Here is a 22774-nt window from a genome sequence, read left to right as displayed (position 1 = left end):
TATGCGGTGCAGCCCATACAGAAGTTCACTCAATAGCTGTACGATAGCCAGATTTCGCCACGTGTTCAGTGGTACTGTAAAAGATACATCGTTATATATGTTTCTAAATATATGTTTGTGAGAATTCACTGAATTGCACGGGCTATTCACGAGTTCTATCCTGAAGCGGAGCAATGCTGACAAAAATAACAGACCTCATGTCCCGAAACAACTGTCTCAATAACCCTCGAGAAGCACTCCATATATTTTACTCTGATTATAAAAAAATGCCCTGCCAATATGACTGTCACTATGGGAAGCTCATTTGCCAGTCAAAATATGATAATTGGTTTTTTACCCTTCTATCTGGCAACAAAACTGACACCTTTTTACAAGGACTCATGTTTGCAGAGACTAGGCTCAAGGAACGCTGTCTCGGGTGTGGACCAATCAACTTCAAGGACAGTGCACATTATCAGAGTTATGTCTTTTGTTTGTATTATGACTGCAGGTATTGCAGTCTATTCAAACATGACTCCTTGTAAAAAGGTGTCAGTTTTGTTGCCAGATAGAAGGGTAAAAAAACAATTATAATATGACTGTCATTACGCCTTTTTTAATGTTTCACAATAAGACGTTGTTAGTTATTCGGTTTTTCCAGCGATCAGTTCATCGTTCTTAGCGTGTTTCTATGCAACACAACATTTGAGGGATATTTTCTCACGCAACATACATCTATGGGATTTGTGCCACCATTTTTATTTGATTGAAGCGTGACTCATGGCCTTTTTGATGCAATGAGAACAGCGGGAACATATTACAAAGAGGAACGGCAGGTTGGAGACATCTACGCAGCAGGTGCAACATGGTCCATTTGACATGAGTGTCTGGAAGCAGTTATTAAAATTCAAGTTTCCCACTTTGAAAAATAATAACAGGTTCTACCCTTTCTGGCAATAAAACAGGTGTTAGAATGTCCAAACACCAAATAGATACCCCTTTGCAGCACAAGATGTAGTTTGACTTTAAAGTATAAATAGGCCAGTGTGCGGACAGGTAATCACACAAGCAGGCAAGTATATCATACATACATGACAATGTCTGAGATGACTAAAAGTACAGCATTACGTTTTGCGGATTGTAACTTACCTCGGCAATCTTATTCTGATTCTTGTTGTTGGATCGGTTTAATTTTGTTAACTTGTCCTGCTCAATCTGCAAGTCATCAAGTGTAGCCTGCGGGCGCAACAGTAACAAGGGCAGAAGGTGATGAACTGGACACCTGTGAAAAAGAGTTTTATAGCTCATCGGATTCCTCCAGGACAAATAAATATTCTGATTCTGATCATCAAACTGGAGCGTTTGCAACATTGGTATTGGGCAGACTGTAATCTGCATTTCATGTTAAAACGCACTCATTGTCAACATCATAATTCTGATTTAATATGAAGTGCAACCATTCCACTTTACAACTCACTGTCAAGATAATGTGGTCTCAGCTCAATTATACAGATAGACGTTGTTCGGTTATCTCTCAGCTGAATTAAATATTCAAAATCAAGACTTATTAACGCTTTCCAACCCAAGGCTGCAAGCGTCAATTTATCTATCTGTGTGCCCATTCGTTAATCTATAACAGGGCTTCACGATCACTGCTGTAAAGGTGCTCCTGAATACTTGAAATTTAATACAAAATTGGGTTGCTATATGGCACGTATCGTCCAGAAAAACTGGCCAAATTGATCAAACTGTTACCAATTGTTCAATTTGGCTGTTGTGTGGATCATCTGGTAACGTTATTGATAATTATATATTGTTGAGGCTAAATGCATGTTGGGAAACATTTATAAACCCTATTATTATGCGTGGTTTTTATTAGTTGTTTGTAATTACTGCAATAATGCATCTACATTTTTTACATTTAAACCAATGAATTACAAGTCAAATTCACGATTTTTTTAAAGTTGTGTTACCTCTGTCTGTACACTTAAATTATATCTGGCAGACGCAAATATACGAGAAGCGAAAGCACAGAATTCATTTGACATACTCCTGTCCAATTTGCCAAATGCATCTCAACTTATGCTTGCCTCAGTTTTAACACAAATCTCTCCACCAAAGAGACAAATGCTTTTTTCTAGATTTCCTACAAAAAAACATGAAAAATAAATCCTCGGTTGAAATTGTAACATGAAATGCCAATCCACTCTAATAATATTACGACGACAAACACTTCCAATATAGATTTTTTTTTTGGTTTAGATCACTTAAATATAAATGTGTCGTTAAACCCGCCACCAACCTGACACAGTCAATTATTAAGGTTTGTCACGCAGACAAAACGTGGCAATTAATTACTATTTAAAGCTTTCGTGACTGCAGGGATTCATCTTCTTGGTTCTTTCGGTAAAGTCACGTAGAAGGGAAATAATAAAATAATAAAAATAAAACATAATTAATTACTAGTTCAGCACATCGGTGTGTTGGAGAGTAAACCTACAACAGCTCCAATTTGAGCACGACGTTCTGCCGGTAATTATAACCGGCCTCATCAGGCGACAGCCAGAGTGTGCCGGGTGGTGGCGGGTTAACGACACATTTATATTTCGATTTAAAGCTTTCGTGACTGCAGGGATTCATCTTCTTGGTTCTTACGGTAAAGTCACGTAGAAGGGAAGTAATAACATAATAAAAATAAAACATAATAAAATAATTCTCACGACGTTTCAGCCACAACGCAAGCAGCCGTCCTCAGGTGAAGACCAGGTCTGTCGGGGAGACATTATTTCCCTTCTACGTGACTTTACCGAAAGAACCAAGAAGATGGGACACATTTATATTTACACGATCTAACGAAGAAAACCTCTATTATGGATAATATTGGTCACGAATGATTCTTCACCCTGGAAAGCCTCACTGAGTTTCCCGAAAGGTCCTGCCAACTTTTTTGCAGTGGAGGGTGATATTGCTGCTGCTGCTTTGTATAATCCAAATTGATACATTTGCATGTGATTTATCAGCATTGGGATGCTTGGCCAATAGCGGTTACATTGCATGGTATTGCTTTTACTGTGAGAGGAAACCAGAAATCCGTGCAGAACAAGGGGGGGGGGGGGGGAGGGGAGAGAGAACAGACAAATTCCACGGAGAAAGTCGGCCGAGTTGGGATCGAACCCGGACACTTCTTGCTATGAGCAGCAAGTGTGTCACCACTGTGCCACCCTGCCCGACGACTCGTGAGCTGATGCGATGTTTTGGGTGGATGGATAGCCGCACCTGATTGGCCTCCTCTAGCTGTTTCTTCTCCTTTTGGAGCTTCACAATCGCCTCGTCTTTCAGGTTCAGCTCCTCGGTCTGCGTGCGAACCTTGTTCTCCAGAGCCTATGGATCGGCGGCACCATCACCCGTGTCCAACACACAGACACCACACACAACTACTGCGCTTGTACAAGCTAGCCGCGGAAGGGACGGCTTAAATAAACACACGGTGGTTGTCAGTTTGCCTTATGCGTAATGTATTGTGTGTACTCTGGCGGTGAGCTGTGTGGCGAGTGTGGTTATGCCTATGCGCCAGTGTGTGAATGCAGTCTGCCTTACAAAATACATAGAGACGTTGAAGGAGACAAAAGGGATGTGGGGGAGACGGCTGAATACTTCACGACTGTTGCTGTTTGCTACATCTCGTATGGGCACACTTTGCTCACCAAGAGCACCCCGCAAAGCGACGTTTTTATTCTTCTTCAAACATTCCCACGGGTAGAGACAGTCGACATTGTCTTGGCGAGGGAAGTTCCCGTGACTTTGTCATCACATTGGCCTCTGCTCCAACTCAAGGCTCACACCTCTCTCATTCTCAACAAGAACTGCTTCCTACCGGCACGCGTTCCTCCCTCCCCACCTATCTCTCCCCCCCTCCCTCCCTCCCTCCCTCCCTCACCGATGATGAAAATTGTGCGAAACGACGATGTTTTCTCTTTGAAATGAATCTCACCTGCATATTTATTTTTTTCGCCCACGAAATGGGGGGGGGGGGGGGCGGGGGAGGGGTCAGTGGGTTTGGACAGCTTCAAGGAATTCGATCTTTACGAATTGTCTCACGGTACAGTGCGGGAGCAACAGCAGCAAAACGCCGCGTAACAGATACGGGCTTGGAATTCTTCGGGGGTCTGTTTTGCGCTCCGATAAAGAAGCGCGAATACATGGTGGTTTTTGAAGCTCTGGCCATGAAAACATGGCCAAGTAAAACCTGGCAGACAGACGCATGTTGCTGCTACGACTGCTGCAGCGATGTTCTTGATTATTATAAATGGTCAGCATCACAAGTTGTTGCGCACTTTTACACACACCTCGCTAAAAGAGGCGTACACAGCTCAGCGTGCGCTGTCTTTATTCATTGCCAGCCAATTGTCTTCTTATTCATCTTTCAAAACTTGAGGCTCGTGGCAAGTCTTGAAGTAAACGATACGAGGACAGAGCCACGGTGGCATCGAACCAACGCGGCGTCCAAGTTATTACTTGGGAAGGTTGGCAGTAAATCCCACATTAATTCACGAAGTGGAAATGCTGATGCAGCGTCTTTGCAAGCGCCAAAAACGCGTGAATCAATTTCAATTGATTATTCCAAAACGTCAAGATTTAACCTTGATTTGAAGATTTAACCTACGAGGTATGAATGATGCTACGATGTTTACATATCGGTGGTTCACTAATCTCCATTTACCGTGCTCAAGCAATAAAATGACACGACATCTGCCCGTGTCCAGAACAGACAGAATGTGGTCATCGTCTTCTAACTGGCAGGAGAGAGAGAGAGAGGGTGGGTGGGTGGGGGCCACTCATGCGACTGGGACCCTCTCAGATGACAACAAGCGAGAAGGAGGAGGAGGGGGGGGGGCCCTGGTTGGGACAACAACAACAACGACAACAACAACAACAACGACAACACCAACGTGGATTTAAATATTTTGTGACTGCAGGGATTCATCTTCTTGGTTCTTTCGGTAAAGTCACGTAGAATGGAAATAATAAAATAAAAACAATGAAACGTAATAAAATAAAGTAATAATATAATTATGTTTTATTTGTATTATTGTATTATTTCCATTCTACGTGACTTTACCGAAAGAACCAAGAAGATGAACACCAACGTGTTTCACCTCTCAGATGACAACAAGTGAGAAGGAGGAGGAGGGGGGCCCCCTGGTTGGGACAACAACAACAACAACGACAACAACAACAACAACGACGACAACACCAACGTGTTTCCCGTCGGTCTCACCTTCTTCTCCTTCTCAAGTTTGGCCACAGAGCCCTCCAGACTCTCCACCTCGATCTTGAGGTCCTGCACGTCGTTCTCGAGCCGGCGGCGCCTGCCGGTCAGCTCGGCCGTCGTCCTCTCCTCGCCCTCGAGGCGCGCGTTGAGCTCGGCCACTCTGACCTCCAGCTCCTTGCGCTGCCGGTCCAGGGAGGTCACCCGGCCCTGGGCATCCCCCTTCTTTCCGCGCTCCTGCGACACCGCGACACGACAACGCATCGCAATTCTAGATTTGAAGCTTTCGTGACCGCAAGGATTCATACTCTTAGGTTTTTTCGGTAAAGTCACGTGGGTAAAAAATTAAATTGAAAGTTAATAAAAGTAATAATAATAGAAATAAAATAATAAATCACGACGTTTCGGAGGCAACACAAGTCTCCGTCATCAGGTGGGACCGTCACAGCTAAAATGCACTTGTGTTGCCTCCGAAACGTCGTGATTTATTATTTTATTGTATTTCCATTATTACTTTTATTAACTTTTAATTTTAATTTTTACCTACGTGACTTTACCGAAAAAACCTGAGAGTATAGCGCATCGCAAGCCAGATCCTGCTCCCCTCCCTCCCTCCGTCCGTTCGTCCTCTCCAACCAGACTTTGATAGAACGTTCAAATAATTCGCGCGTGTATACGTGATGTGGTTTAGAGGTTACGGGAGGGCAATTGTTTTTTTTTTTACGCGGGTGAATTCGATGGCGATTAATAAGATCTCACGTTTTATCCTGTATTTACACTCTTTTAAAAAAAAAGTCTTGCAAGCATGCGCTTTGCCGCGTTATTTCGAGAACAACTATAACGGGTTTTGGAAGAGTAGAAATCCATACGAGCCAGTCGACTCTTTTACTCAGCCAACGCCTCTAAAATTCAAAGCTTAATCATGGCCCTCTAGAGCAAGGAATAATTTTGACCTTAAAAGCACGGCCCCTTAAAAGTTCTTATAAAACTGTGTATGGCTGGCAGGAAGCTAGTTAATGTGTACGGGCGAGGGAGCTCATGAAGCCCAGACGGGCGTCACATACTTCTGCAGCCTCTGCCGATAGAATCAGCTCCTCCAGCCTCACAGAATATCCATCCCAGTCCAGCTCAGTCTCCGACTCGGACTCCCAGCCAGGACCCAGGGACTTTTCTGATAACGACAGGGAACGCTTCCTCCCTGCCTGCATCATTTCATCCCCCATTGGTCAATGTTGCTTTATCTCTTGTTTCAACCTCACCTTGTCAGCGTTTGCCCTCTGACCTACCCGCCCACGACACACACAAAATAATAATTACACGTGAAACCAATTTATTGCAAACAGAAAAATATAAATGCACACTATCACTTGCCCCCTCCCTCCTCCTCCTCTCTCTACACAGAACAACGTGAAGCTCAGGACACTCGTTCAGTCAAGCGACTCGCAAAGCCGCTGGGCTGGCAGTGGAGGGGGTGGTCGACCCGCACTTGTCTGCCTCTCGACTTGTCCGAGTTTCCCAGGTGACTCGCTCGCTCTGCCCCCAAACAACTCCCACCACCACCCCCCTCCACCACCACCACAGCATGAGCAGCGAACCCTCCACGACCGTTGCCCGCCCTGCCACGCGCCGCGCCGATGGGTAACTCCACCCAATCAAGGATAATGGAGGATAATGAAGGGTAATTAAGAGTTTGCGCGCATTATTCCATTGGAGGCGCAGCAGCAACTTTGATCTTGTTTGAGCAGAGGCGGGGTTTGGGAGCACGGGGCGGTGCGGATTTGTATCGCGCGTTCATTAAGCGCCGCTTTAAATGATTACGCACCGCGTCTTTGGGATTTGCAAATACAAAATGTTTTAAAGTATCGTTTAACATTATTTTTTCCCATATGAGAATTGTACCCCTAAACGAGCACCACAACTCATGTACTGCATCTCGTAGCCGTAACTAATTTTCGAAACGTAACCCCACCGAAACCGTCGCAAAAACAGCATTTGTCCAATTTTTAGTTTAGCTTTAAAGCAAACAGCACAATTAAGGTAACGACTTACTTGAACTAGGACGCGAGGATGTTTAAACACTTTCCTCGGCTCGTTGTGTTCTATAAATGGTGACAAGCACTCGGCTTCTCTGCCCTGAGAGCTGCCTTCACGGGCGTCTAAGTAAACTCAGACGAACGCAAAAGCGAAACGCAACACCGACTTAATAAAGCCGGTTGGTCTCGATGGCGTTGGAAGTAGAGGCAGGCAGGCAGGCGCGAGGGTGGGTGGGTGGGTTGGTTGGGGGAGTTAGATAAGGGGGCTTCAGGTTTGGTGGACAAGGAGCAGCAAGCAACATGCCATTGGCCATCTCCTTAATCGCGGCTTTCACAAGGCACCTCGCAAGAAGAAGAAGCCCCATCCCATTGGATGCTTCCTTAGCTGCGGCTCCACCCCAGCGCCAGGCGAAGGCTGCCCGGGCTTGCTGAACACAACAACCCCCAGAGCGCCATGACCCCCCCTCCCTCACTGCCCCCTTGTTCAAGGTGCACCTTTTGTGAACGTTTTTATTGATACATCACAAATCAGGCTGGGTGGATTAATAACAACGCAGGGTCGTGAGAGGTAGTGGATTGACCGTGGCAGATGATTGCTGTTATGGTGAGGGGTATTTAATGGGCACTCTATTTTTATGTTCCAACACCAAATAGATTACACTTTTGCAAGGCATCGAGTCTGCACTCACCACACAGTACCCGTGGCAAAACATGCAAACAAACGCGCTCCGATTATACTATAAGCATTGTCTTTTAAACTGATGTGCCTACACCGGAGACGTAATGGCCTTGTCTCAGCAGTGTTATATCAGCGAATGCCAAAAAAGTGAATGGTACAAAGACATTGTAAGTATCAGAACACTTAGAACTCAGGTCGAGCAGTTGTTTACATCTGATTAAGAATAGGTAAAACCTAAGAACAGGTTTTAATCTATTCTTATTTTAATAAAAAAAAATATTTGATTAATAAGGACAGGTAAAAATAATAGGTAAAAACTATTATTTTTCATCATCTTGTAAAACTGCCAAAATGTCCCATATATATATTTTATGTTTCTTCTGACTTTGGTTAATCATGAAACAATTGTTGTAGGTTCTACACGACAGCATGCAAGAGGGATTCTGCTTGCCCCATGTGAACATTCACGGTTTCCACATGTCACCGAGAGTCTTATCCAGTTTACAATTCATATCTGCTACGCAAAAAGGGGGCTCTCTTATCAAACATCATTCACGTGGCATTCCTTGGCAGCCAAAACATGGGGCATGCGAATTCGAGCGACCTAGACAGATCGCATCGGACTCACCCCCAGACTCGAGACAGATAGCCATCCTTCTGCACTGCCATTCCCCTCCAAGTCATTTCTCAATAACAAACATGCCAGTGGCTTTACATCTTTTCAACGTATGACATCGCCGGGGTAAATGTGATTCCGCAAGTGAAGGTGTCCTGGACATTTACTGTAATGTTGGAGAATACCTGTGATTAATGAGTTACAAGAGTGAATTCAGATTGCCAGTTTAATATTTAAAATACCGTTATTTCCAAAACTATAACTTTTATTACCTAATTCCATTGAAGGATGCCACAAAAATTAACCTTGACATTGAACAAAAAAGTGAACTGTAGAGAAATATGACAATGCAACTGATAACAAGAGCTCCTTCATTTTAAAACGAATTCTCTTTCACTCCTGGGATGATTTGCTGTCAATAAAAGCTACTGTGAAATGTGACCATTTAGAACTAGATGCATAAATAAGACTAATACGTCGAGTGAACATAAAAAAACGTGTTTAATATGTGTCAGCATGCACAAATGCTTACACTCCAACATGAAACACATAATTCCATATTTCTTGCAAAAAACAAAGCCCAGCTACCTTAAGTAATTCAAATAGACACCTAATTTACTACGTGGAGAAAGTGTGATTTGAAATATGTTCGCGTGCAGGTAATCCTTCAGCCAACGAGATATTAACGTCCGTACGGACCGTGACGGAGATGAGACCACACAGACGCTGAGGAATGTTTCGAAAAACATTCCGGCCTCACACACACACAAAAAATGAATGAAAGCTCTTCTCATCCCTTCTCTGTCCCGGGTCCATCGCACAGTGCGCGCTGTACGCACGGCTTGCGGGAGCATGCACGGGTCGCCTGACGGCCTCGGAGCGGAGAGCGCGAGCGAGAATCCAGCGCCCATCGCCGCACGCAATACCACACACGGGCATGCATGCGTGTGTGCGCACATGCAAATGTAAACATGTACTCGATTCACACGTTCACACCTAAGAATTCTATAGTGCTGGACGAATTTGCAAATGACACTTTTAACGATGCTTTTAATTATTTGGAGGTCATTGACAATACGCTGCTGCCGTGGGTGTAGTGGTTAGCAGACTGGGGTTGCGAATCCAGAGGTCGCTGGTATGATCTCCTGGCGCAGCAATTAAAATAATCGGAACATTTATTAAATCTCCCCACCACTCTATGCGCCCAGCAGTAGTAATGGATACGTCACTGTTAGTCTTCGTTTCTCATAATACTTTACAGGTTTCGTTCCAATATTTGGTTTCCAAGGGGCAACAAGGTTCTGCCCTCGATGAACGTACGTATGTTGAACTTCTTTCGCGCCGTACGTAGCCAACTGCGCTAATCTGAGATGCGGAGAAGGACCACAAACTGAACACAAAAAGCAGTTGATTAGGAAGCCACTGGAGCTACGCACTTTTAATTATAGATTACAAACTAATTCCTTTAGAACTGCTTTTCGTGTTTAGTTTGTTGTCCTCCCACCGCACGTCCGGCGTGCACGGTTGGCTACGTACGGTACGAAAGAAGCTCAACACACGTACACGTACATATGGCCTTCCTTCATGGCACCGTGGATTTGCATTCCCGGCCGGACGGACGATGAACTCACAGCGTCAAGCTGCTCCTGCAGGGCATTGCGTTCGGTCTCCAACGTGGCCACCCTCTCTGTGAGCTCCTTGAGGTCCTCCACCATCTTCTCGGCCTCCTGCAGGGCCCTCTTCATCTCCTCCTCCTTCTTCTTGCGGTCTTCTTCCTCCTTCAACTGGATGCACATCGGCCTCACCTGCCAAGTCACGACAGACACACTTTAACAGTGTTCTGCAGCAATTCGCTTCAGGCCCAACGCAAATGATCATTCCGAAGATTGTATAAGTTATGTACGATGTTCAAAACCATTTTAAACACCTTAATGAACACCGAAAAATGTATATATATTTTTTTTATAATTCCTGTGATATTATTCTACACAAGACTATGAATACAGGGAGTCTAATACTCAACTGGGACTGTCTGGCACATGCCACTTATGCACATCATTGTTACACTGCTAATAACAAGTCAACAATGCTTCGCATTCTGTTACATTTTTGAGCTTGTAGGAGTGTGGTCATTAATTTTTTTTTTAATACGAACGCCTTTTGAACGTGCGATGCAGGAATATGCACCCATGTTGTTTTGAGGAGACATGGTATATGATATCAGATTCTAGGATACAAAAGCCTACACACATCTGATGTTGAGTCCCCAAAAATTGGCGTGGGTGGGGGCTAGTTATTTAATTAATAACCGGTTTTAATTGTGCTGATTTCAAATATCAAAACTAGATTTTCGCTGGTGCCTTTGGCGAAAAATAGCAGTGGAAACTAAGGCCAATAGTAAGCAGGAAACACCCCCGTTACCAGTTACTGACACTCCACCGTAGCCTTTCATTTTATTTAACATACACTTAAAAAAAGAATGTTATGCCTTTAAGCGATAACATTTATGCACATATTAATGATACGTACTTTTACAATTTTGTAAAAAAAATTGTATGGACGTCTGTTGTGAAAACAGCCCAAATCGCATAACAAGTCCACCGTGGTGAAGAAAGAATCGACGTGGAATTACACGGTCGAAATGTTGCAAAACAGGCCGTGACATTTTGAAGACGCATCCGCGAGGTGAAGAAAGCTGACGCTGTGAGTGAGAAAAGACCCATAAGTGTGAAGCACACTTTTGAGACGTGGGCGATCTACCGATGTGAGAGAGTTGAAGTAGTTTTGACACACGAGAGAGAGAGAGAGAAAAACATCAGCACTTGGGCCAACAAGCCTACAATCGCCATCACTTCAAATTAAGGTAATTTTTATTTTATTCGCGGGCTGAACTGCTCAATGCGCACATCACACTTATAATACGACCGCTGCCCTTTTGGCAGAGAGAAGCAGCGAAAGGCAGTGTGATGAAACATTTGTGTAAATTATATTTGTGCGGGGGCTATGTGAGTGCCAGCTGACATTGAACGAGATTGGCGAACTGGAACAGTGGGGGGGGGGGGGGTGAGGTGGGGGGGGGGGTGTGTGGAGGAAAACAAACGCGAGGTTTCGTCGTTACGTACTTGAGCCAGGTGCTTCACTTGCACACTAACGATGGGGTTTTCCTGCTGGAAATCCGTGTAAAACAAGAACACTCTCTTGTCCATCCCACCCGTGGCGCCGAGTGGCCGCACCAAAATCCCGCGCTCCTTCGGACCGGCTCGGGCGGCCGGCGTTTTTAGGCGCGGGCGTTCTAGCGCCCGCCCGCCCGCCCGCGCGTGCCCGTGCGTGTGTGTGCCGGGGCGTGCGTGCGCGCGTGCCCATGCGTGTGTGTGCCGGGGCGTGCGTGCGCGCGTGCCCGTGCGTGTGTGTGCCGGGGCGTGCGTGCGCGCGTGCCCGTGCGTGTGTGTGCCGGGGCGTGCGTGCGCGCGTGCCCGTGCGTGTGTGTGCCGGGGCGTGCGTGCGCGCGTGCCCGTGCGCGCGTGCGTACCGGGGCGTGCGTGCGCGCGCGTGCGTGCGTGGAGGAGGGTGGTTTTTTTTTGGGGTTACGCAGCGAGGGGAGGGCTTTGCGGAGCTTGCACGCACGTGAGAGGCGTCGATGACTGAGAAGCTCAAACCTGCGGCCCCCCCGAGAGAGAGAGACAGAGAGGATTGCCGCCCGGTCCGGTTTGAGCACGGGCAAATTGGTGGCGCCACGTGACCGCGGCCAGGTTTGCTGTGGCCTCAGAGGAATGATGTGAAGAGGTGACCGCTTCACCGAGGGGGCGAGCGGCAGTGTAGCGGGTTCGTGCTTCCCGCGAACCCGAGTTCGATTCCCACCCACGGCCAACGACGGTGACGAATATCTGAAACCGGCTCCTAGGCCCTCCCCCTAGGTCGACTCGGCCTCAAATGAATACCTGCTGCGGTGTGTAAACAGCGCCACTGGGGACAGAAAGGCGGCCCGGTCGTGGTGCTGGCCACCCACCCCCTCGTGTGCTGTTCCGGCCTTCGTAGGTGCCCACTAAGAGCACTTGCCCCAACAGTATGTTAAGGCTATACGGGGGATCTTTGTCTTTTGCTGCTGAGCAAACACGGAGTTCTTTGCTTTTGGCCGAGGGCCATTTTGCACCCGACAGATCTATTGCAAAAGTGCGTTCATTCGCAGCATTTGTGTGAGACCTTTGTTGCATTGTCATTTCACTTCTCCTCTCTTCTTTTAGAGTTCCCCTTTTCAGAGGCTGTAGGGAGGGAGGCGATGGAGCAGTGTGGGGTGCGGGGTAGAGGCGAGCGAGCTGTGACACGACGAATCTGACGACCTGAGCTCGATTCACGGTCGCCACGGCTCATATCCGTGGCGAGTGGTACCACGAATGGTCCTGCTCTCTCTTCCGACCCCACCCGTTTCGCCGAACCCGCAATGACCAGCGTGGCGAAGTATGGTCAAAAAAGACCCCGTAACTGACATGCTGTGGGCAAGTGTTCATCAGTTGATGGATCGAGCATGGGCGGAATTATGTCTATATTTTTTTTGTCATATGCAGAGCCTTCCAAACATATGTTAATACAGGCTGGAAGGCTTGTTTAAATTCCCAACGCGAGTTTTTTTTTCTGGCAAATATTTGATTTCCAATGGAAACGTCACGGTTCGGTAGCATGTGAAATAATGTTTCTATCTGCATACATCAGTGTTCGGTAAAGGAAGTGGGAGGACGGGAAAATAAAAATTCAAAATGCTATCTGCCTAGACAAATTGTTGTGCTACTGCTGCACGTTGATGAATGCATTGTTGGGAATGCACGCACATACGCAGTCCCATCTTCATACTGCGCAGTGGATGTCTTTGCAAATGCCTGATAAGTTAAACATCTGTGGTTGCCTGCTCATAAGCCTATACGTTATTATTCCTTTACTTAAGTCATATATACACAGCACTGTATATATACGTCAAGGTATATATATGAAATAGTGTGCGTGTGTTGTTGAGAGGGCGCGTCTACATCGGCCACGCCAGTTGCTATAAATTCCCGTAACGTTGAAGGGAAATACATGTATGGTCACATTGTGAATGCTAAACACCTGAAGGGATTGTCGTTACCTACACGTGGCAGGGCAGAGCAGTACCTTTGTGTAGAGTCGGAACCAGGGCCAGTGACGCAGCTGAAGGAAGCTTCGAACGTTGGACTGAATAATCACCATGGCGTCCCTGTTTGAGAGAACGCACGCACGCACGAGAAAAAAAAACCCCAAAATAAAACTCCAGATTTCATTGGGCTTCATAAAAGGTATCAAGGGCAGTGCCACGTGTCGCAGCCGTTTTCTCAATCCATTGTTGAAGGCAGGCCTCGCCACTCCATCAGTTTAGTTTGAGCGTACTCTAAGGTTTTTTCGGTAAAGTCACGTAGGTAAAAGAAATCTAGAAATAGTTTGAGCGTGTTTACAAACACGCTCATGAGGGAACACTCTTCTAGGACTGAAGAGCCGACACCAACAGCTGCCAATATACACACATTAATAGGTAAATAATACTCGAGTATATGAAATTGTGCTCACGGGAATCAATAATTTTGCAATTTGTATATTTCTACAAATTGCTCAGGTATTGTCGAGTATTTTCTTCCAGTGTTTGTTTTGGTAAGATTTAGATTTCAACTCCACAGCAGCATTTTGCGAGCGACACATTTTAATGCCTCGTGCCTGTTCCCACGTGCCGCTCCGCACAGCAGAAACATTCACTTGTCAAGCCAAAGGCCCCCCCCTCCCCCCGCTTTTCTTTTCCTTCGTAAACTCACCGGTGTACTTAGACCGGTGGGCTTCAAAGCCGGGGCTTTAACGTCGTTATCTGGGGCAAAAACCATGCCCAAACATTCCCTCGGCTCAACCGCCAGGCAGCCCGTCCATGCTACCGCACTCGCTATCGGGGGCAGGCATCAAGGTCCCCAGCCCCCCCCGTGAAACTCAACCGCACGGTAAAACCAGATAATAGGACGAGACCCGCCTTTGACCTCCTTTCGCGAACGCGAAGGAGCCAGGCTTGTGTCGCGATGTGACGACGAGCGCCGCTCTCTAATGACCGACCGTGCCGACAGCACAAGCACACAACCCGATTTGGGGTCGCGTAAACATAATTAACCCATTGATTTCCCTCGATTTTGTAACCGCTGGAGTCACAAAATATCGGCGCGCTATCACGTTACTGTGTCATCACGCGAATGTTAAAACGTTAAATGTGGAATTTGTGGCCGACTTCGTGCAACTGGTGCCGTAATTGGGCAATTTATAACGACGTGACACTGAGAGGCAGCTACATCTGTGACATTTTAGTTCAATATGTCCTCGTTACACTGCAAAGTTTGCCTGGATCTTGATGATTGCATTATCTGGTCATGAACACTTATCGAACTGATATTAAAACACAACAATAAAACCGAAGCAAAGGCTTGGATGATGATCATGTTGGCTGATGAGCAGTCGGGTTTTTGCCCTTTTGATTTACCAGTATCTAAAACAACACTTACATTTTGTCGAGAGAAAAAAACGCTGCAACATTTCCATTTTTATAAATTACTCAAAAGAGCCCACAATCTGTTTTTAAGGCCAAGCCAAAGCGACGCATACAAAAGAAAAAGTATAATTCTGATCATGAGTCAATTAATATTTCATGCCTTTAGTTAAATGCATGCAGCAAAATAAATAAGCGGAAACGGTCCTTAAATAATGGATGCCGCCAAAGAGGTATTCCAACAACCGTTCCCGAGATGCCGGAGACCCTTAATAATACATGGAAATGGCAGGGAATCAACTCACCTCTTGTCCAGGACCTTCTGGAAGTCACGGCGGAAAACTTTGCCGCGGCAAGAGGCCTGCAGCTTGGTGATGAAGCGGCAGATGCAGTCGTCGCGGATGTCTTCCAGTTTGCCGAGAACGCCGGCCCGGAAAAACACCTGCACAAGGGATGCAAATGGCTCAAGTGCGATTACCCCCTGAAGAGAAAATTTCTCTTTGAATAGAAATATATAATTATGGAACAAAAGTGAAACGTCTAACTACAAAAAAGCAAAAACGTGGAAATTACGTTGAAGGACAGAACGAGGAACACAGGGATGAGAGAACATGGGTCGGTACATGACTATTGTTTAAACTGTTGGGAAAAGTAAGTGGGATTGGGGAAGGGCACTTCGCTGGATAGGATGGATGATGGCCGATGGTCAAGAATAATTAAACGTGCCGAGGAAATGGAGTGATGAAATCAGACTTGAATCTTTCGTGACTGCAGGAATACATATTCTATGGGTCTTTCGGTAAAGCCACGTAGATAGAAAAGTAATAAAAAATATCACGACGTTTCGATCGCAACACGAGCAATCGTCTTCATGAAATCAGCTTTGGGTACAAGTGGACTTTTACATCGTGGGATCTTCAGAGAGGGTGACGGCTTCGGGAGTCCTTCATACAGCAATGGTTTGATCATGTATGATGATGATAATGAAATGAAGTACCAATGTGACTTCATAAACTATGCTGTTTGTGTGGGTTCCCCATTTTAAACAAATCACTATGAATAAATACGTCACTAGCCTATTATGCAATAATAATCACAACGCCACATAAATAAATAAATACATGCAAATGTATATTCACTTTCACCACGGCAAAAACATTCGTATGATATTTGTTGATTTTACTCCACGCAAAATCAACAAATATTAATCTTTCAATGGAATATTATTTTGTTCAAGGGCAACGGTGGCGCTGAAAGCACATGCACGAATCGGTCCCCCGTTCCTGCTTGCAACGCTTTGCATCTCTCTCTCACCTTTGTGAAGCCAATCCTATACTCATCCTCCACGAGATATGTGGATTTCAAAACCTTCTCTGTGATGGCCTTAGGATCAGTCTCCGTCTTTCCAGCAACTGGGTTAATGATTGAGTAACTAAGAGATAAAGAAAACGCACGGTGACATTATTCCTTTAAAAAAAACACGTTTTTTTTAAAAAAATCGAAATGTGTCATGAATCTCGAACTACATAAACACTTTTTGACAGAAAATCTACCAACTACACATTGCGATACAGCATATACACAGACGTGTTTTTATTTCTGTAAAGTATACACACACATGTAAACATATCAACATTTTTTTGATAACTTGGTAATAAATTTCTCTCTTTAAACATAGCAATCATGCGTTGAGTATATATCATTGTATAGGTAGTAATGCCGCGTAAATACGACAACATCATGCGCAAAGCATCCAACCCTGTTCGATCTCGGAAGCTTAGCAGATGTTGAGCCTGGATAGTGCTTGGACGGGTCGCCAGCATGCGTATAACACACATGGGCAGTAGAGGGCAGTGAAGCAAAATCCACTGCTGTTCTGTACCCCCTCCCACCCTCCTTGACCATCCCGTACTGACCAGCGTGGTGAAGCATGGACACGAATCCCCCATGGCATGGAGAGCATGGGGAGGCCGTCCATACAGCGGCGGATTGACAAAACAGGATGTGCATGTGGAATGATAGCACCCAGGGACAGAGCCTCGGATACATCTAGAGTAACTTTGCTGTTACTTCTTAAACAAAATATTTTGACAGCCGCTGATATAAATTGACTTCAGGTGTGCGCCGTATTTGGAGGATCTTGACTCGCTCAGCTTTCGAGACGGGCGCATGACTCAACTCATCATGCCTACAGAGTCAATACAATAAGTGCAGGTATTGTTGTAGTTTGGGATAAGTTAACAGATGCCACGCTATGAAAAAGCTTGCCCCCCAGGCAAGGAAATTTGGATTTTGTGACTCACTCAGGGCCACTAACAAATACGGATTTGCATTTAAGCTTAGGAATTTGCATTTGTAATGCACTCAAATGTCTCACCAACTCAATGCGCTTTATCACATCTGATCTCGACCATGCCCTACTGCAGTATGGCCAAGGAGACCCCGAACGGCAGATCTCCCTATGTGACTCAAGATGGCCTTGCAAATGGGCCTTGGTTTAGCAGTGGGGGGCATTGTTACTATGCTGTTTTTTCCACATTTAAGTAATATTCGAATCTAGTTTAATATTCAGTAATTTTGGTAATTTTGCCAAGTTGAACTATGACACTGGCACACATAGCCTACTAAAAAAAAAAAATAGAACGTCATGAGGTCGTTGACGTTCACCACGAAGCAGAATGCAAGTATTCAAGTTTAATTCCTCCACTGTGTTACCCAGGGTGGCCGCTGGGCTCCAACAGCAACGATGCAACAAGTGGCGAACGTGCTTTCACGTCTCGGCCATCTCCCCGCCCCTGAGCAGATGCGCGCACCTTCCGACGTCTCTTTGATCACGGAGCAGAGGTCGCAAACGGATTTTGATTCCTTACCCGTACACGTACCTGGCCGCACCAGGGTCGCAAATGGGTACCAGTACCTGGCCGGGTACGGGTACCCGTTCCCTACCCGTACCCTACCTGAAATGAGTGACAAACGGTTACTCACCAGTGACTCACGGCCTACCCGTACCCGTATCCGGCCGCACCAGGGTCGCAAATGGGTACCCGTACCTGGCCGGGTACGGGTAGCTGGGTATCGGGTAGGGTACGGGTATCGGGTACCCGGTTGCGACCTCTGTCACGGAGGCAATTGTGATTTGCTGGCAGCAACGGGATGGGTGGTCAGGCTTACCGCTGCACAAACTCGGGGTACAGAGTTCTGTTGGGGAAGCCTTTGCGACAGATACGGATGCCCTCCAGCACGCCGTTGCAGGCCAGCTGGTGCAGGATGAGGTGAGCGTCCACCATGCCTGCGTGAAGGTCAGGCCAGAGGCCGTTAGATCACACAGCAGCAAGAACACAGAGGCGACGGGGCAACTGTGTGGGCCGCACGTCGCGTTCACGCAAACCTCCGCGCAAAAAAAGAATGTGACTTCAAGGAATGCAGCCGCCTGTCTCTGCAGGACGGCATTAGGATTTCGACGAATCGTACTTTGCTAGAATGGAAATTCTAATTGCCCACAAGCCTCAAATTATGTGATGGACGTCTTAAGCCAAGCTCAATTCCATGTCTATGGTGTTAAAAGAAATCTGGAAACGTTGAGATATTTCCGTGGCTGAAAACAGAGATCTGCTTGTGTGTTATACTCGTATGTACAGTATGTATGCACTTAAAGTGTGTGGTTAAACTGATTTCAATTCCAAATTGGAATTTAAGATTTTTTTTATCGGCTTATTTTGCTCCTAGTCGTTGCGTTTAGTTGCATCATTTTACAGATAGTGTTTATTTTTAGGAAATAAAAATTGCCAATTTGTGCAAAAGCAATATCGCTCTTGGTTTACAACTGCTGCAGTGTTGCTTGATGGTTACAGCCTCTGACATCTGGTGTGCCCCGAACATTTTACACATGTGAATGGCAGGATGACATTAACTGCCAACTTCTAGATTCATTGCTTATTCCAGGTTTTTTTTATTGACCTTCCATTCACTTGTTATACGGTGAGAATAATTCACTCGCAATGACTTGAAAATAAAGAACATTTGCATAAATCATGATGCATTTCAGCACTTAAGAATAATTGTTGTTGTTTTCATGTAACCTTGAAAAACTGAATGTCCCAAGATCTGGACGGGTCTGGGGTGGCTAAAAAGGCCCCTCCCTCCCCTCCCTCCCCCCCTCACTCCCCCCCTTCCTACCCTACCCTCCCCTCCCCTACCTCCCTCCACTCCCTCCCCTCCCTCCCCTCCCTCCCAAGGACCAGCTTCCTTCAGCTGCGTCACTGGCCCTGATTCCGACTCTACACGAAGATTCCGCTGTCTTGCCACTGCTATTTGCCTACCGGCCAGTGGAGTTAACGCAATCCATTGAAGAGCTGGAGCATCATGCACGATAGGCAAATGCAGATCGTATCGTTTTCGATCCGCTTCACATTTGTTTGCAGCTTGTTTACGTTGATATGTTGAACTTTTTTCGCACCGTACGTGCCAACCTTGCTGACTGTGTCGTGTACTCCCCACCACCCGCCCCTGGGTTTTTGTATACCCCCACCCCACCCTCCCCCTTTAAACAAGGTCACGCCACAGGGTTGGTCAATACTTGTTCAGGAGCGTTGGGTATTTTAACGAGAATGTTTGCATGTGGGAAAAAAAACAGCGCACGGTAAAAAAAAAGCCTACGGATGACGGTTAACTTAGGTTAAGTGTATTTTGTTGAACCAGTTGAGAAATCAAGAGTTCAGGATGAGTCTCGTTTGCAAGAGTGAGCTCGTGCATGAGTCTGCCAGTACGTGGCAATAGTCGCTAAGTAGAATTCCAATCGAGTAAATTTGCAGGTAATTTTCGAATATGGGAAATTATGACCCTGACGTCGGCACACATTAATTATTATGATTACACTTGCAGTATTAATCAGGGCGGCCGCTGGATTCGAACCGTTAACTGCAAGCGGCCAACGTGCTGGGCCGTCTCGCCAGGTATGTTGAATATTTGGTTGCCGCTATAAATTTCCACGTGACAAGCCACTTCGTTGAGCTGTCATTTGTGGCCAGGTCGCTTCTGAAAAAGAGCTACGTAGCTCAGTGGGCCTTACCTGGTTATGTGAGTAACATATTTACTGTCCTGGCTTTTCGTAGACCTGCCAATCTGTGATCACGTCACGCGATCCCTTCTGCATGATCTACCAACAGTGCCTCAAAAAGTGCCGGGTAAAATTATACATGCACTGCCCTGTCGAGCAAGGAAGGTGTCAGGAAAGATTTCAACTTGAATAGAAATGAATTCAAAAGCACTTTTGGTGTTTGTGCCATTCTTTATAGTGCAAGGCTATATAAAAGAAGGCGCCACGTGTTATAGACAATCATAGTCTGCAGTCGTTTTACACAAGACGGCCAACGTTGCTGTGCGCTTGCCTTTACTCAACTGTAATTTGAAAGTAATTTTCAAAATTGAACGAAATAAAAAAAAATTGGCCGCCACACACGGCTTACAACCTCTTCTCCAGAGCAATACAAAAGTATACAGAAGACAAAGTTTCAGGTAAGGCTCTTCTTCAAAGCGGAAGGACAGTTTTCAAAACATCTCCTTATATATATATTTTGTTTTACTATGATCTCAGTCATCCACTGTGAAGCAGAAGGCGAAAATATGTTTTGGTCAATGCACGCACAGTCTTCAACGGGACGGACACGTGGGCTTGAACCGCAAACGTCTGCGGTTCACTCGGCCAGGTCAATGCCCCACTGACCCCAGGCGGATAAACGCCAGGGTCTCGCCACTGCAGCCCAGCGCATAGGAAGGCTATCCCGTGCACACAGGGAACGATTATTGTACCACTGTAGTTTTATTTCATTCGTTAAAAGCAGAATAATGGAGAAGCATCTTTTTCCCACATCGGTAGCAGTATGACGGACGATGATTTGAAAAATATAGTAATTCAGACATCCACCCATAGGTGTTCCGAGAAAGTAATCACAACGGACCAATGGCCCCTTGAAACGGTATTGCCTGCTCTCCAGGTCAGGTCACGCTTTTTGAAATACAAAAAAAAAACACGTGCAACATGGAAATGTTGCTTTTTTTGCTTACTTTTAGTTCGTTGCTCATCCTCGTTTTACATTTGGTTTTGAGTTACAAGCAGAGTGACGAACACACTTCAATAATTATGCACAATTATTGTGTTGGGTCAGATCACATGAGGATGCTGGTCATGACGACCGGCGGAACGTGGTACCCAATTGTAAAATGTGCATGGATTCCTCTCCAACAACAGCGGTGGTGCTTCCGAAGCGGTGATACATTGCTTTGCCTTTTTTTTTCGATTTAAAGCTTTCGTGACTGCAGGGATTCATCTTCTTGGTTCTTTCGGTAAAGTCACGTAGAAAATAAAACATAATAAAATAATTCTCACGACGTTTCGGCCACAACGCAAGCAGCCGTCCTTCACCTGAGGACGGCTGCTTGCGTTGTGGCCGAAACGTCGTGAGAATTATTTTATAATGTTTTATTTTTATTATTTTATTATTTCCCTTCTACGTGACTTTACCGAAAGAACCAAGAAGATGAATCGCTTTGCCTGTTTATCGCGTGACAGCGTTGTTATTAATCGGCTGTCTTTGGACGGAGGAGGGTACAGGACACACATTCTCCTTACCGTGCTCTGGCCCCAAGAAATGTATTCCGAATCATAATATTAATCACGAAAGCCTGCACGCATTACACTTTAATAAATCAGCGGTAGTTTATTATCGATGAGACTTGGCTCACCTGATTTCTTGAACTCATTGGGGACTATGCAGCGGACAAAGTGAGGAGAGGTGCTGTGAAGAGTCGCCATGAGCTTGTTCAGCTGCTCCTGGATTGCAGAACGCAGCAGTGGGAAACACAAATTGTCTCTACAGAGAGCACACCGCGTGTGATATATCATTACAGCAGATTCTTACTGGATGCATCGTAACCTATGTAACCGCGATTACGTTGCTAAGATATGTTCTGTATAACGTCTGTACCCGTCGCAGGACGCCTGTAAAATAGGGCTTAACAACTCATTGGGTCCTTCCTGCTGAAAAAAATAAAATCGATCCGCTCTCTGTCTTCGAGATTGAATATGAAAGATGAAAATGACAGTGGTGAAAAAGCGTGCAAGTTGTGCCGATTATCCAGTTGGATTGTCAAAAAACAAGCCCACGCTTTAAAGAAGGAAAACATATATATACGAAAATAGGCAAACATTTTGGGCAATGGCCCCTTTCCATGGCAATACAAATTATATTAAAGGCAAAACATTTCGAAAAAGGCTCTTTTGTGCTTGTGCAGCACACACTTAGACAAAAGCTGGATTATATAAAGGAAGGTGAACTCACTCTATAAAACACTGATACGGTCTGGAAGGCCGATCCTTTCTTCTGCTTTTGCTTGGCGCCGGCTGGGGGGGAGTAAAAATAGATGCGACAAGATAAAGGAACGACGCGTCGCTTTCACAGCGATGACTCCGCTCTTGTGCCAGTTGCGCCTGTGCATTGTGGTTTTGACAAAATAAACGCGTTACAACAAACCCCAGTTACATATTCTAAATCATTAATTAACCATCACGAGCTTAAATATACGCTGCCAAGCCTGTTGGTGCCCATTCAGACGCTGTCTTTCCGACAGACCTGTTCTTCACCTGAGGACGGCTGCTTGCGTTGTGGCCGAAACGTCGTGA

At 45.7% G+C, this 22774-nt stretch overlaps 1 protein-coding gene across 2 annotated transcripts in view; it reads right to left on the bottom strand.

The window, feature by feature from the left end:
* Nucleotides 1-22774, bottom strand: part of LOC133353546 (myosin-16-like) — an 82399-nt gene that overhangs the window by 40713 nt on the left and 18912 nt on the right. For both annotated transcript variants that reach the window (XM_061569867.1, XM_061569868.1), the window contains 10 exons: nucleotides 22434-22495; nucleotides 21838-21925; nucleotides 18268-18385; nucleotides 16411-16528; nucleotides 15402-15538; nucleotides 13719-13800; nucleotides 10208-10381; nucleotides 5258-5485; nucleotides 3256-3360; nucleotides 1129-1215 (listed from right to left, as the gene is read on the bottom strand). In XM_061569867.1, coding sequence (XP_061425851.1) covers nucleotides 1129-1215; nucleotides 3256-3360; nucleotides 5258-5485; nucleotides 10208-10381; nucleotides 13719-13800; nucleotides 15402-15538; nucleotides 16411-16528; nucleotides 18268-18385; nucleotides 21838-21925; nucleotides 22434-22495 — 1199 coding nt within the window. The remainder of the gene's footprint in view (nucleotides 1-1128; nucleotides 1216-3255; nucleotides 3361-5257; nucleotides 5486-10207; nucleotides 10382-13718; nucleotides 13801-15401; nucleotides 15539-16410; nucleotides 16529-18267; nucleotides 18386-21837; nucleotides 21926-22433; nucleotides 22496-22774) is intronic.

This window comes from Lethenteron reissneri, chromosome 44 (assembly GCF_015708825.2).
Source record: "Lethenteron reissneri isolate LAM-NWPU_2019-01 chromosome 44, ASM1570882v1, whole genome shotgun sequence".
In the NCBI taxonomy this organism is placed as follows: domain Eukaryota; kingdom Metazoa; phylum Chordata; class Hyperoartia; order Petromyzontiformes; family Petromyzontidae; genus Lethenteron; species Lethenteron reissneri.
The sequence above is the reverse complement of the archived record's forward strand: the minus strand, read 5'-3'. Positions and strand labels throughout refer to the sequence as shown.